Source organism: Halichoerus grypus, chromosome X (genome assembly GCF_964656455.1).
Source record: "Halichoerus grypus chromosome X, mHalGry1.hap1.1, whole genome shotgun sequence".
Taxonomy (NCBI): Eukaryota; Metazoa; Chordata; class Mammalia; order Carnivora; family Phocidae; genus Halichoerus; species Halichoerus grypus.
In genome coordinates this window covers 91,267,162-91,281,182 of record NC_135727.1, presented here as the reverse complement: position 1 = coordinate 91,281,182, position 14,021 = coordinate 91,267,162, and the positions used below count along the sequence as shown (strand labels likewise).

At 54.5% G+C, this 14,021-nt stretch overlaps 2 protein-coding genes across 3 annotated transcripts in view; both read right to left on the bottom strand.

Moving 5' to 3' along the window:
• The window catches only part of SYN1 (synapsin I), a 47,028-nt gene extending 44,274 nt beyond the window's left edge, over positions 1–2,754 (bottom strand). For both annotated transcript variants that reach the window (XM_078065392.1, XM_078065393.1), the window contains exon 1: positions 2,213–2,754. In XM_078065392.1, coding sequence (XP_077921518.1) covers positions 2,213–2,589 — 377 coding nt within the window. In that variant the 5' untranslated portion in view covers positions 2,590–2,754. The remainder of the gene's footprint in view (positions 1–2,212) is intronic.
• Positions 2,755–7,087: 4,333 nt separating this feature from the next.
• On the bottom strand, positions 7,088–12,734 carry CFP (complement factor properdin). The gene is made up of 9 exons (XM_036096661.2): positions 12,583–12,734; positions 12,333–12,483; positions 10,757–10,932; positions 10,129–10,299; positions 9,812–10,003; positions 9,446–9,619; positions 9,035–9,226; positions 8,747–8,858; positions 7,088–7,319 (listed from the first exon to the last, which is right to left on the bottom strand). The coding sequence occupies exons 1-9, from the start codon at positions 12,641–12,643 to the stop codon at positions 7,154–7,156; spliced, it is 1,395 nt and encodes a 464-aa protein (XP_035952554.1). The 5' UTR covers positions 12,644–12,734; the 3' UTR covers positions 7,088–7,153.
• Between the last annotated feature and the right edge of the window lie 1,287 nt (positions 12,735–14,021).

The following is a 14,021-nucleotide window of genomic DNA, read 5'->3' as shown; positions in this document are numbered from 1 at the left end:
TAAACGATTGTGGGGTTGAATGGAGAAAAAGGTATAGAGAATCCAGCTGGTGGTTGGGATTAGAAGGAAGGGGAACTGAAGGAGGGTTCTTCCTAGCATATAGTAATGCTAAATGGATGCCTCCCACACTCTGACACATGGAAACTATGCAATAAATACCTGTAGAATGAATAAATGGCTCTGAATAGAGAGAAAGGCTGCTGGGTAAAGGCTCCTGGGGGGAGGGGTGATCTAACCAGTAAAAAGCTGGTACTCAATAAATTTAGGTTGAAATAGACCCCTGGAGAGAGAGGTCTTGAGACGGGGCAGCAACTTTCAGACTTGGAAAGAAGACGTTGAGAATGGCCCTTATATAGTAGGAACTCAGTAAGTGTTTACTGGCTTAAGTAGAAGAAAGACCTTTTGGGGTATGGACTTAAGATTGGGAGAGGGAATCCTAGGGACACTGAGGGGAGTGGAAAAGGGGTAATCCTTATAAATTGGGCTCTAGATTTATCAAAAGAAAGGACCCTAGGGAGAGGCTTTATGACCAGCGCAGTTTCTTCTACGGGTAAGGAAGGGGTGTCTACTCCCTCCACCCAGCAGGCACTGCATATATGCTTACCGGATCCACTAAAAGAAAAAGACTTTGGGAAGAAGGTGTGAACATAGAGCACACAGACGGCACTCCATAAATGCTCACAGGAGCCACTGGAGGAAAAGGCCTTTGGGGGAAGGTGATTAGAATCGAGCACCTGGCAGACAATACATAAATAAATGCTCACTGGATCCATTAAAAGAAAAGGTCTTTCTGGGCGGGGGTGGGGGGGACTAGGGGTGGGCATACAATCACTGGATCCATTGGAGGAAACGTCTTCAGGGAAGGGGAATGGGGTTGCAGAAGCTTGATCTACGTAAGCTTGATTCTCCATCAATGAAAGGAAAGGCTTTTGTGGAGAGGGCATAGAATCAGGCACACGGTGGTGCTCCACGAATGCTCCAAGGGGTGATTAAAAAGAAAAGGCCTCTGGAAAGAGGACTGAAATGGTGCACACAACAAGTGTTAGATATTTGATCACTGTGTTAACTGGAGGCAAGCCTTTATGGAGAAGGTCTAAGGTCTATGCATGTGTTGAACACCTTGGGTCATGCAGAAGGTGTTCAACACATGCAGACTGAAGCCACTGGGGAAAGGGTTTGGGGATGGGGTAAATAGCAGGCACACAATAAATGCTTGCTCAATACACTGGAGGAAAGAAGCTTTAGAGAAGGCTCACACAGCAAGCAGGTGATAAATGCTAGGTGGGTTTACCAAAGGAAAGGTCTTTGAAGTAGTTTGAGAATGGAGGAGAAACGAGGCACTCAATAAATGCCTTCTAGATCCACTGGAGGAAAAGGATTTTGGGGAGAGTCTGAAGATGAGTCACACACAGAAGGTTAAAAAATGCTCATGGGACTCATTTGAGCAAAATATGTTTGGAAAGGGGTTTGGAGGTAGGGCATACACCAGGCATTTAATAGATGCTTTCTAGATCCTTTAGAGAAATAAGCCCTTGGAGAGGGGACTTAGAGTTGGGACACACAGAAGGCATTCAATAAAGGCTCACAGGATCCATTAAAGGCAACACTTTCGGTGAGAAGAGTTACGCAGCAGGCAATAATCAATGTTCACTGAATAGCTTAAAGGGTCTTTGGGGGGAGGGTTGGGATGGGGCACATACCACACTCTGGGTACATGTTCACAAGATCCATTAGAGAGAAGGCCTTAGGACAAGGTTTGAGGGGGACAAGACACATAGCAAGCTCTCAATGAATGTTCACAAAATTCATGGAAGCCAAAGGCTTTGGGGAAGGGCTCCCGGACAAGGCACATTGCAGCTACTTGATAAATGCTCACAAGATCCATTAAAGGACAAGGCCTTTGGGGTGAGGGTTGGGGGAGGGGGGGCAAGGCACATTAGGCTCCCGAATGCTCACAGGATATACCGAAGCCAAGGCTTTTGGGAAGGAGGTACACAGCAGGCGCCCGATAACTGCTCCCTGTATGGATCGAGAAGGCCGGGTGCGGGGCAAGGGCGGGGCACACAGGAAGCACCCAGCATAATAATTTAAAGGAAAAGGGTTTGGGCTAGGGGGCCAGGTGCCTGGCACACAAGCGGTGCTTGGTAAGTGCTCGTCGTGGAACGATCTGGGGACCCAGGCCCGCGGGAAGACGTCCGCGGCAGTGGCTTACCAGTCGGTGTGGGGCTCATCGATGACCAGCAGCACCCTGGCGGCAGCGCCCCCACGACCTGCGCCCCCAGAGCCGCCGCCCACCTGCTCGCTGAAGGTGGCCGCCGCGGCCGCCGTGGTCTGCTTGACCGCGTTGGACAGCGACGAGAAGAAGCCACCACCCCCCGAAGACCCGGGACTAGGGGCAGCCGGAGAGGCCACAGGGGCGGACGCGGAGGCCCTCTCGGCAGTGGCAGTCGTGGGACCGGGCGTGGCTCCGGGGCTAGGGGCAGCAGGCGGCGGCGGGGGTGGCTGCGGGCGCTGCAGGTCTGTCATGTACCCATTTGGCAGATTGGCCATGAAGTTGCTGTCCGACAGGCGGCGCCGCAGGTAGTTCATGGCTGCGGCGCGGGGCAGGGGGTCCTAGGAGCAGTCGGGTCAGGAGCCGCGGGGGCGGACCGCGCGGGGCCCAGGAGCACTGCTGCGCTCTCGGGCACGACGCGACTCTTCGGTTGCCCGCTGCAGACTGAGGCAGCGCTGAGTCGCCGCCGCCGCAGCGCGGATGGTCGCGCCCGTACCCCCCTATCTCGCGCCCTTCGTGGTGCTGTCCAGCTGGGCCGGCGGCGGCGCGGACGCGACCAAGGCGACCGGGAAGGGGAGTTTAGGGAGGAACGGCGAGTGACGTCAGCGCGCCTTCAGTGCTGGGGAGGTGGTGGCACGCGCCGGCAGGCGGGGGCGAAGGAGCTGTCCGTGGTGCTGAAGGCGGCAGTGCGCACGCGCCACGCCGCATCCTGTTTCCCCTCCCCCTCGTCCGATTGGGGATGCGCAATTTGGGGAGTGGGGGCGGGGTAGATACTTGTCGGGAGGGTCGGGGTGAGTGGTCAGGCAAGACCCCCACCCCGCCTCATTCTGGTCTTCACACCCGGTCGCACCCACACGCAGGATTCTCTGCAGATACTCAGTTTCCAGTGTTGATATTCACCACAGAAGGCATGAGGGGGGAGTGGGGGGGGGAATGGAGGCACACGCAGAGACTCAAAAGTAGAGAAATAACCTCCTCACCGCGACAGATGGGGGTCATAAGCAGTACCCTGTGAGGGGAGATCAATTTCCTATATCCATATGGGCTCAGCTAGGCAGAGAGAGGGTGCTGGGGTGGCATAGACAGCATCCGACAGGCAGACTTGGACACTTGGGCGCAGTACACACGCTTGCCCTGGGTTGCTGGGGCCTGGAGGCACACAGGAATGACACACACGTGGAGATACATATAGACGCACACAAAAGTAAAGAAACACATGGAGGCACGTACAGACGGAGAACACTCCGATCTAGGTATCTATACAGACATACACAAGCCGGGGGTAACACACATGGGCATGCATGCATATATGCCTACACACGCACACACAGGCACCACACCTACACACAGAGACCCAAGGAAACTCACACGAACATGCACACCCAGACAAATCACATACCCACAGACGATCATGATAAACCTAGATCTGCCACACAGAGCCATTCCCTGAAGCTCCAGACCTGATGTGTGTCCATCTCTGTCCCCCACCCCCCGGGGCCCTACACACACACTCAGTCTGTATGCCCCCATCGCTCTGCCCTGGATAAGCCAAAACCCACCATAACCACCTGATATCAGTGCCCATGGCTGATTCCCCTGCACCGGAGAACTTTCCACAGACAGAGGCAGGCCCATCCTAGGGTATGCACACAGTAGGTGCCAAATAATGTTTGCCACATGAGCAAATGACCTTTATAGTTCAGGCAGAGGGGGGCTGTGGAAGCCATCCCGTCAGCTCCTGTAAGATCCTGACTACAATGAAAGCATGAATCCATTTAAAAACAATCATTTGTTGGCAGCACCCAACTAAGCTGTTTAGGTGTATTGTTTCATCCAACCCTTACAACAATACTATGGGGTGGGAAACATACCCATTTTACAGATGAAGGAATCCAAGACCTCCAATTCATTCCCAAAAGGCCATGTTCACTTTGTGATCCATGCTTTTTTTTTTTTTAAAAAAAGAATGTGCTAGAAAGAGGTGCCAGTGTGGCTGAAACAAAGTGAGCAAGGGGGGTTTGTGGCAGGAGATGGGGTCAGAAAGGTTAGCAGGGACCAGACTGAGCAGGTCCTTGTGGGCCATAGTGAGTGATGATGGTGGACCAAGTGAGGTAGAAGAAGATAAGGTAAGAAATAGGCAGATTTGGAGTCTCTTCTGCCTGCAGGATTTTCAGGTGAATCATCCACTTATTCATTTGTTCATTCTTTATTCTTTAAATCCTTGGTCCGTTTAAACAAGGTAGTAAAGGTGTGGAGTCTAGAGTCAGAGTGCTTGAAGTTCAAAATAGACCTCCACCATACCCCTGGGAAAGTGACTTAACCCTGCTGAGACTTGGTTTCCTCATCTATCAAGATGATCACCTGACCCATCTCTAAGGGTGTGGGGGGCTGGTGGGGGGAGGAGACAACCTTTATATTTTCGCATGTGCTGTGACTTCTGCCAGGAATGTCCTTTACCTCTCTCTCTCAAGGATCATCTTTGGCCAAGGTCTCCAGGAAGTCCCCTTCCCCAGGACTCAGATTCCATCCCCTCTTACCCTAGCCTCCCCAGTCCTCAAGTTCAATACTTCCAAACGATTCTCTACTCCCTCCTCCATGCCAGGCAGCTTCAGTCCCACCTCCAGGCCTTCGCTTTGGCCATTCCTTCCCTCTCCTTCCTGGATGCTCTCTCCGGCATTCCATATCCCAGTGTTGCCCAGATGGGGAGCTCCCATGACTCATGTATTTTCCAACATTTAGAAGTATGTGCTTCTCAGTTTTTTGCTCAGTAACTGAAGTAAACAAGCTGTGTTGGACCCATGGTGCCCTCTCTAGGGGATAGGAGCAGCTGCAAGTCAACGGACCTCTCTGGCTCCTCTGGGAGCCAGAAGTTGGGCTCCTTAGGAATTTGTCTCCAGAATGCCTCTTCCCAGGGCCCCCATTCCCACGTTTCTAGTACTCATGGCCCCCAGCATCAGTCCCTTTCTTCAGGTGGCTTGGTTTCCAGAAATTAATATTTTGGAGGTTGTTTAGCAGAAGAATGAGGATTCCCCTCAGGAATGTCTCAACTCCCTGAGGCAGAGGTAAGCCTCCTCTGCACTGTCTCCATCGTCTCCAGCAGGAATGAACGAATAGAAGGGGCTCCAGGAATGATTTTCTTTGTTGTGCATTGGTGAGCAATGACTCTGAAACACACATCCCTGACATATGTTTGTAATCAGTATTGTACCCATGTTTAAAACTCACACACATGTATTATCCACGACATCTTAATGCACATGTACATGTGTGCACGTGCACACAAACACACACACACACACACCTATAACTCAGACTGTTATGGTGCACACATGGTTGTAACTTTACATGCACTCCACATACACTCAATACATCCTTAATTCTTGCACAGACCCATAGGTCTGCATATCACACATACACAAAGATATGTGTCTCATGATGTGCAAAGTTCCACTCTCTTGTAGACACATACCTCTCATACCCTGTAGTAAGCAACCAGAATCACTCCCTTCAGCTCATTCTTCCCAAGATGGCCAAAAATTCAACTTGGTCTTTATTTCAACCCATCAACTGACCTATTTTATGGGGGGAAACCGACCCAGAGAAGTGAGCACCCTGACAGAATCCAGGTGTCACGCATCTCCCATCTGAACCCTTCCATAGAGGCGTCCCTCCACTCATAGCACACATCGTGCTTCAAATGTCCAGCCTGCTACCTTTCTGTGCCTTTGTAAATGGGAATAATGATAATAGTGACCCTCATAGGCTTGTTGTGGAGTAAATGAATTCATGCTGTGCAACCTAAAACACTACCAGGCACACGGCAAGCACTCTCTAAGTATTAGCTAATACCATAATTATGATGATTCTTATGATTCGCCTCATCACCAGGGGCTCAGCATTCAGTAAATGCTAATTAGTGCAACACTGAGCAAATGCCAACAGCTTTAGTGTCTGGGTTTGTTCCCTTCACTGTGGAGACACGTGCTGTTCTGACTCCTCTTGTCTCCATGATGTCCAGCGCTATTGTTAGTATACAGTAGGCGTTGATAAGTGTTGAAAAAAAATGTTCAACGAAAGGATCGCATATTCTGAGTTTGTTCCCTCGCTCACATGTCCTCTCCTTCTACCAGTCCTCCTCCACCCCAGATGCCCAGACTTTGTTCTAGTATGCTGTAGACGCTATAAAGTGTTGAATGAATGCACAAATACTAAAGGAATCTGTGTCTGGGTTTGTCAGAGGGGCTCCTTCTGGCAGATGCTGACTCTGGCTTCTCTTCGCTCCCGCCCCAGCTCAGAGCACCTCATAGGCACTTCCTCGGTCCACCCCCCGCCAACCGCCACCCCCCTTTCGGTCCCCGCTAATTGCGGCCTTGGATCTGGGCTGTTGGGAGTGGGTGGGTGCAGGTGTTCACGCGGCCGGGTGCCAACCCCAGCCACGCCTCTGCCGCCTCTGCCGCCTCTGCCGCGGCTCAGAGCGGGATTGATGCGGAACCCGCCAGCCGAGAGGCTCCGGCGTGGGGGGAACGTAGGCACGCCGGCCAATCAAAAAGTGCCGGCCAGGCGAGTAGCCAACCAGAAAACCCATAACGCGGAGCTCTGCAGAGGGACGTGCTGGACGCCCCGGGACGCCGGGCAAGGGGTTGGGGGGTGGTTGGGGGGGGGCAGACCCTGGGGCTGAGGCAGCGGCGAAGGGACGGATACTCCCCTTCCCTCCTGCCCAGCTGTGACCACGGTGGAAAATACTGTTTTCCACAACAAGCCACTGCATCTCTGCCCGTGCTGTGCCCTTTGGCCTAGAAGATGCTATTGCCCCACTCCTGGGGAAGAGGACCATTTATTGAGGTCTGGGAGGGCAGGGGGTCAGAGTGGGAGAGGGCGGTGTTAGGGCTGCGCATCCTCAGGGTCTTGGCAGACAGGCACGTGTAGACATGGCCGTTTCTCCTCCACCACCATATTATGCCCCTGCAGCATCTCGCACCGTGCTGATGGTTTCCCCCAGAAGGTCACGTTCTTCTCACCCTGACCTTCGACCACGGTAATGGTGGGCCTGGGGCATTAGAGGGGGAATGGAGGGGAGAAGCTCAGGGAAGGCAAGAATGCATTCGACAAACTCTTACTGAGTTTGAGCTAACTATTTGTTAGCTATGAGATATTGGGCAGTTTCTTTATCTTCCCTGTGCTCATCTGAAAAATGGGAATAATCAGAAGAATAATGATACCCACCATATTGGGCTGAGTGAGGATAAATTAGTTAATTTTGGTAAAGTGCTCAGAGTGGTGTCTGGTACACAGTAAGTACTCAATAAATGCTAGTAATTGTTACTCGTTGACAAGAGCTACCTTCTCTTACCTCCAAAACCCTTCACATCTCTCCCCATTGCCCACTGGGGGAAAAAAAAAAAAAACCAAATGCCTTGCCTGGTATTTGAGGTCTTGTTTTTGGGCCCACATGCCTGGCCCAAGCCAATCCCTCTCTCTTCCACCTTATCCAGACTTAGTCCCACATCCAGAATGGTCTTTGCCTGGCTTGTTCCTCCCACGAAACAAGTATTCCATTCATTCACTCTCACCCCCATTCCCTCAATCAAATCCATTCATTTCCCTACTCTGTCAAGTGCTTCCTGCCTCCATTCAACACCTCTAACTCATCTTCAGGACCTACTAGAAACCCCAGAACCGGAGACCATTTCCCAGATGGCAGGCCTTCCATGAGTTGAAAATAGCCCATTTCATCTAGTGGCTTGACGTATGTGGAAATAAAGAAGGGAGGAGTGAGTGTTTACACCCTCTCTAACACGTGGGCCACCAGGAAACCAGCTTTGGGCAGTTGGTCACCAGTATCCAGGACTCTGCTCACACAGTCTTGAGACTGGGAATGCCTCTCCTGACCCCTTCCTGCTGGGTGACCCCTGATCAGCTTCCTGGACCCAGGGCGAGGTGTCAGCCCCTTTTCCATGTACCAACTGCTCTGCATCAGCCTTCTGTCAGGGCCCTGCTGACCTGGATCCCTCAGGGGACCCACGGGACCTGGGTTCTGTGTGTCTGCAAGTGTTGCCGAAAAGGCCTCAAGCGTCTTGGGGCGGTGAGACGTTGGGTGAGATGTGGGTGGCTGAAGGAATGAGTAAGTGGATGAAGGCCTGAGTGACTGAAGGGGCAAATGGAAGCATGGGTAACCGAGAGGGCCGAGTGCATGGTCACAGGAAGGACTGGCTGAGTGGCTGGATGGCTGGGGGACTGAATGAGAGGTAGAAGGGCACAGAGGCTACTCATTCTCCCCTCAGGATCCTCTTTCTCGGCTGCTTCTTTAGTGACTTTCCTCTTCCGGCAGGAGGGAGAAGACACTCGTCAAGGCAGGCATCTTAGACCCAGCAGAGGATGCCCTGGTTGTGGGGAGCTGAGCCGACTCTCCCACCCTCACTGCTCACATATGGATATCATGACCCCCTCCTGGGCACGCTTTGCCCCCTCACTCACGGGAAGTTGGGGAGCTGGGCCGTGCAGAGGCGCTGGCGGGTGCGGACGGGGTTGGGTCCACACGGGGGCATGCATAGCCCCCAGGAACTCCACTCCGACCATGAGCCTTTCCCTGCAATGAGTCCGAATGAGAGGTCTCAGTGGAGGTGGTGAGAGAGAGAGAGAAACAGAGAGAGACAGAGAGGCGGCAGGGACATGGGGTCCAAGGTAGAATCAGAACCCCTCCCGCCCCCCCACACAGGCTGCCCCATCCTCACAGTGGAGTCGGCCGGGGGTGGGGGCACTCACAGCTACATTGCTGGATGTTATAGCAGTGACGGATAACTTGTTGTTGCCCGAGGCACCGCCGTCCATCAAACTTGCGGCCCTTGCAGCTCCTCGAGCGTGTCTGCTGGCCCGGGATCTCCTTACAGTTGATACTGTTTATGTTCCGACGGATGCAGGGGCTCCACTCCTCCCAGGACCCCCACTCTCCATCCACTGCAGAGACAGGGGCAACCAGGGCTTGCACCAAAGAAGGGAGCCAGTGAGGGGATTCAGAGGAAGGAATGACGACCGGGCGGAAGGAGCAGCGGTGGTCAGAGGTGGGGCCGAGGCAACAGGGCCAGGAATGGGGGCATTCGAGGCAGGAACAAGGCATTAGCAGCAGGGATGGGTGAGGGGCTTAGGCATGGAGATGGCACATCTTGAGCTACTGACCAGGGCAGGGCACAGCTGTGTTGCAGATGTGGGTCCGGACGGCCTCACCAGCACAGGGGGGGCCCCCATGCTGGGGCACAGGGCGATCACACTTCCGTCTTTCCAGGGTCTGCCCCAGGCCACAGGTCACAGGGCAGGGGGTCACAGGACCCCATGCCCCCCAGCCCCCAGCCACTGTGGGGGTGGGGGATAGGAGTGAGAAGAAAGGTCACCTCAATCTCCCCATCAGCCCCTAGACCCTTGAGGCGGACTGCCCCAAAATGAAGAGCTCCATGGTCACATGGTCTAAGATCTCTGTCCCCTGAAATGGCAGAGCATCGGTGACTGAATCGAGAACAGAGTGTCAGGGGCCTCATCCCTGTGTACCTGGGCAGGGTGGCAGGCCAGAGCAGGGCCGGGTTTCGTGGTTCAGCCCTGGGCACGGCTTCCCAGGAGGCTTCTTGGAGGGCTCAGGTGCAGAACACGTGCGGTTTCGTCTCTGGGTAGGTGCGCTGGGTCCACCGTGGCAGGACCCCGAGCAGTGGCCCCAGGGACCCCAAGCGGCCCAGGCCCCGTGTACTGTGGTGGAGTGGGGGTTGGGGGGACACCAAGTGTGGTCACACGTGAAGTCCTCCCACCCTGGAAGTTCCCTGCTGTAACCCCCAGACCCACCCTGGGTGCCCACATCAGTGGCCTTCACTCACTGGGGCAGACCTGCTGGGTGTCACAGGCCTCAGACTCCTGTGGCTTTCCTGGGCAGTGGCCCCCACACTTGGGGGTGGGTTGATTACATGTTCGCTGACGGGTCCGGGTCCCTTTGGAACAGGTGACAGAGCAAGGCATCCAGGGCTCCCAGTCAGACCAGCCACCCATCTCTATGGGAGAGAAGAGAGGGGGACAGGAGGGAAGTGGGGGCATCATTCAGGGGTCCTCGCTTCCTTGTGTGCCCCACGTCCTCTGCCACACCCAGTCCACCATCGGTGCTTGTCCGGATGACTGCAGTAGCCTTCCCGCGGGTCCCGCTGCTTCAGCCCTCACCACAGACCATCCATCCTCCTCCAGACAGTGAGAGGGATCTGACACAACCCAAGTCAGATCACATTTCTCCTCTGCCCACAACCACACAATAAAAGCCAGCGTCCTCACCGTGGCCCACAGGATCGGGCCCCCCTTTGACCTTGCCTCCCACAACTCTCCTCCAGCCACACCGGCCTCTTCCTCAGCGCCTCACAAACATCAGGCGCAGTCCTACCCTCAGGGCCCCTGCACTGATTGTGCGTTCCCAGGGCCAGGCGACAGGCAGCGCTGGCCTGCCTCGCTGAGCCTCCTCACCAGGACAGCACGGCTGGTCCTCACAGGCCTGCAGCTGCCACTCAGGGGTCCCGGGCTCCACCTTCTCGGCACACTGCCCACCATGGCCTCTGCAGCGCCGGTGCCGCAACTGGGATCCCTCAGTGCAGGTCACTGAGCAGGGGGCCCACGCAGACCACGGGGACCATTGTGGGGGCCTGTAGAGAGGAGCACACGTGTCCTACCCTAGCTTGAGCTGGCAAGGATGGGGTGTACTGGGCTGCGGGGCGAGGGCAGGCACAGGCGGGGGTGCAGGATAAATGTACATGGAATGGATTGATCAGGGTACGCACCCCTTAGGGATGTTAGGGATTGAACGGGAAGAGGGGGGCACACAGTAAGTACCGACCTTCATGACTGGGGACCTGGAACACTTGGAAGTCCCCCAAGGCTAGTGCCGGACATGCAGTAAGCAAATGTATGGACTAAGGGCCCAGAACCGCTGTCAGAAACCTACCAGGCCACCACCATGCTCGGTAGCTGGCAAACAAAAAGTTCTTAATAAATAGAAGCTATTGTCCCAGTGAGCTCAGAGACCCTGTCAGAGATACCTCGGATCTGGGGCGCCTGGGTGGCTCGGTCGGTTAAGCGTCTGACTCTTGATTTCAGCTCAGGTCATGATCTCAGGGTCGTGAGATTGAGCCCTGCATCAGGCTCCACACTGTGGAGCCTGCTTAAGATTCTCTCTCCCTCTACCCCTCCTCCCGCTCCTGCGCTCTCTCTCTCTCAAAAAATATATTTTTTTTTTGAAGAGAACTACTCCAGATCTATCCCCAACCCCATGCACAGCATAATACTAAATTGATGTGAACTGTTGACATTACTAGGGGCCCAGAGCTACCTTCAAAAACCCTCAAGCTTCCCATCCCAATGGTGTACCTGGGATATACGCTAAGCTGTTAGAAAACATGTCTGGCGTTCAGTGAGGGCTCATTACATGTACGCTGGCATCATGATGAGACCAGTGTCACCCTCAGAAATCTGCCAGCTACCCCTGAGCTCTGCAATGCATCCAGTAGGCTGGCAGTGATCAATGAACGTGAAGTGTCATCATAATTAGGGGCCTGGAGCTGCCCTGAGAATTTCCCAAACTCTCCCACCCCGACATGTCTGTAATGCAGTAAGCACTCAACGTGAGCTGGCATCACAATTAGGGGACTTGAGCTACCTTCAGAACACACCTGACCTGTACCCCACCCTCTAATGCTTCCAGTACGCGGGAGGTGCTCAGTAAATGTAAGCTATGGCGGTGGTTCTCAACCAGGGCCGATTTTGCCCCTGGGGGGACATTTGGCAATGTCTGGAGGATTTGGGTTGTCACAGTTGGTTGGGGGAGTTGCTACTGGCATCTAGTGGGAGGCCAGGGATGTTACAAAACACAGGCTTTGCAATGCCCAGGTCAGGCCCCCACAACAAAGAATTTTTTGGCCCCAAATGTCAATAGAGGCGAGACTGAGAAACCCCAAGCTATGGTCATGATCGGGGCCTTGGAGTCACCCTTGGAAACCCCAGAGAAGGAAAGAGCCCAGTCCTGGGTGGCCCCCAGTCTCCCCCTCACCTGCATGCCTGACAAAGCTTGCTGCCAGGCTCCTGGAAGCCATAGGCAGGGTTGAGACAGCAGTCTTCCACACTGACACCTCCCCCCAGGAGGCCCTTGCATATGCCGGAGGATTCCTCATAGTGGGTGAAGCAGAGGACGGACACTGAGCCTGCAACAAGGTCGCGGGGGGGAGGGCGAGGGGGGGCATGGTCAGCGGTGTGATGGGTCCGGGCACCCCTGCGGGCCAGCTGGGCCCTCACGCACTCACCTGCAGCCGGCAGCAGGGCGAGCAGCAGCAACAGCAACTGAGGAGCCCGCATGTTGAGCATGCACCCCTGCGGTCCTGCCGCCCTGCCAGAGAGGAGGCCCGGCTTTGTATGGGCTGACCTGACGCTGGGATCAGGGCAAAGAGGAACCGGGCCAGGAGGAACTGGGCAGGAAAAGGGCTGCGGGGGGCGGGGCAGGGGGGGAGGGGAGGGTGCCATGCAGGGTCTCCGCAGTTCCGACTTCTCTCCTGGCACCTTTGCCCTGGAGCCTCCTGCCCCGCTCTCCCCTCCCTACCTCCTGTCTCCCTCTTGATCCCGGTCTTGCTTGTCACTGTATCCCCAGCAACCACACCCTGCCCAGCAGCAACTCCTTAGCACTCAATCAGTGCTCCCTGGAGCATAAACGTCCTGGCTGTGTGACCTTGGGCAAGTCGCTTGAAACTCTCTGAGCCTCATTTTTTTTTCCCCCTGTAAAATGCAGTCTCTCCCACAATGGGTCAACCTCATGTGGGTGTTGAACAAGGATGAAATGAGCTCAGTGTGTCCCTCATTGAGTGGAGCAGGCATTAAGATAATTGCTTCATCCTCTTTCCTGAAAGTGAGGTTGCCTGTGGTCAGCAAGGGCAGGGGAGGTCAGCAGGGGGGGAAGTGAGAAGGGGAAGTGAGAAGAGTGTGGGGAGAAGGGTTTGAGAGTGAATTGGGGATATCGGCTGTCCCGGGCCTCCAGCTGGGACCCCCCCCCCCCCCACACACACACATATACACTGGCCTGGGGAGGGAATCAGCTTGGCCATGTTCTATCGAGTAACTGGGGGTAGGTGACAACCCCCTCCCTGAGCCCACAGCATAGAGTTTGTTGCAAAGATTGGGAGTTTAAGATTTTTAAAAGTCCTCAGAACAGCGCCGGGCATACAGTAGGCGCTGTTTCTTAAATACATTCATTCAGCGTTTGCTAAGCACCTATTGGGTGTCAGATGCTGTTCCTGGCACTGGGCAGAGCAGAGAGTAAGACAGCCCCAAATCCTGGCCCTCAAGGGGCTTATGCTCTAAAAGAGGAGATAGACACAAAATGCCCCCCCCTCACAGAGGCCTTCCCCAGCTACCTTTTTTGTATTGGACCCCTGTCACTCGGTAGCCCAGGGGCTCTCAAACCTTAGTGTGCCTCAGATTCATCTGGAAGATGTGTTCAATTGCAGAGTGCTGCCCCCCCCACCCCGTTTCTGATTCTGTAGGTCTGGGGTGGGACACAAAAATGTACATTTCTAACAGGCTCCCAGGTGGTGATGCCGCTGCTGCTGGTCTGGGGAGCACATTTTAAGAGCCATTCTAGCCGCTGACACCTCTTTTTCTTTGTAGGTGTCATCTATAAAAATGATGCTACGTGCTCCTTCTTTTACTCTTACGTCCTCTTCAGCCCCTTTTCTGTGCAAGTAAAACCAAG

Excerpts from the sequence above, each read along its gene's own strand:
- CFP (XM_036096661.2), bottom strand. The coding sequence starts at position 12,643 with ATGCTCAACATGCGGGCTCCTCAGTTGCTGTTGCTGCTGCTCGCCCTG. Across the intron at positions 9,620-9,811 it reads TGGCCTGCCACCCTGCCCAG|TGGCTGGGGGCTGGGGGGCA; the intron begins GTACACAGGGAT and ends CCACCCCCACAG. Across the intron at positions 9,227-9,445 it reads CACAGCTGTGCCCTGCCCTG|TGGATGGAGAGTGGGGGTCC; the intron begins GTCAGTAGCTCA and ends CTGTCTCTGCAG.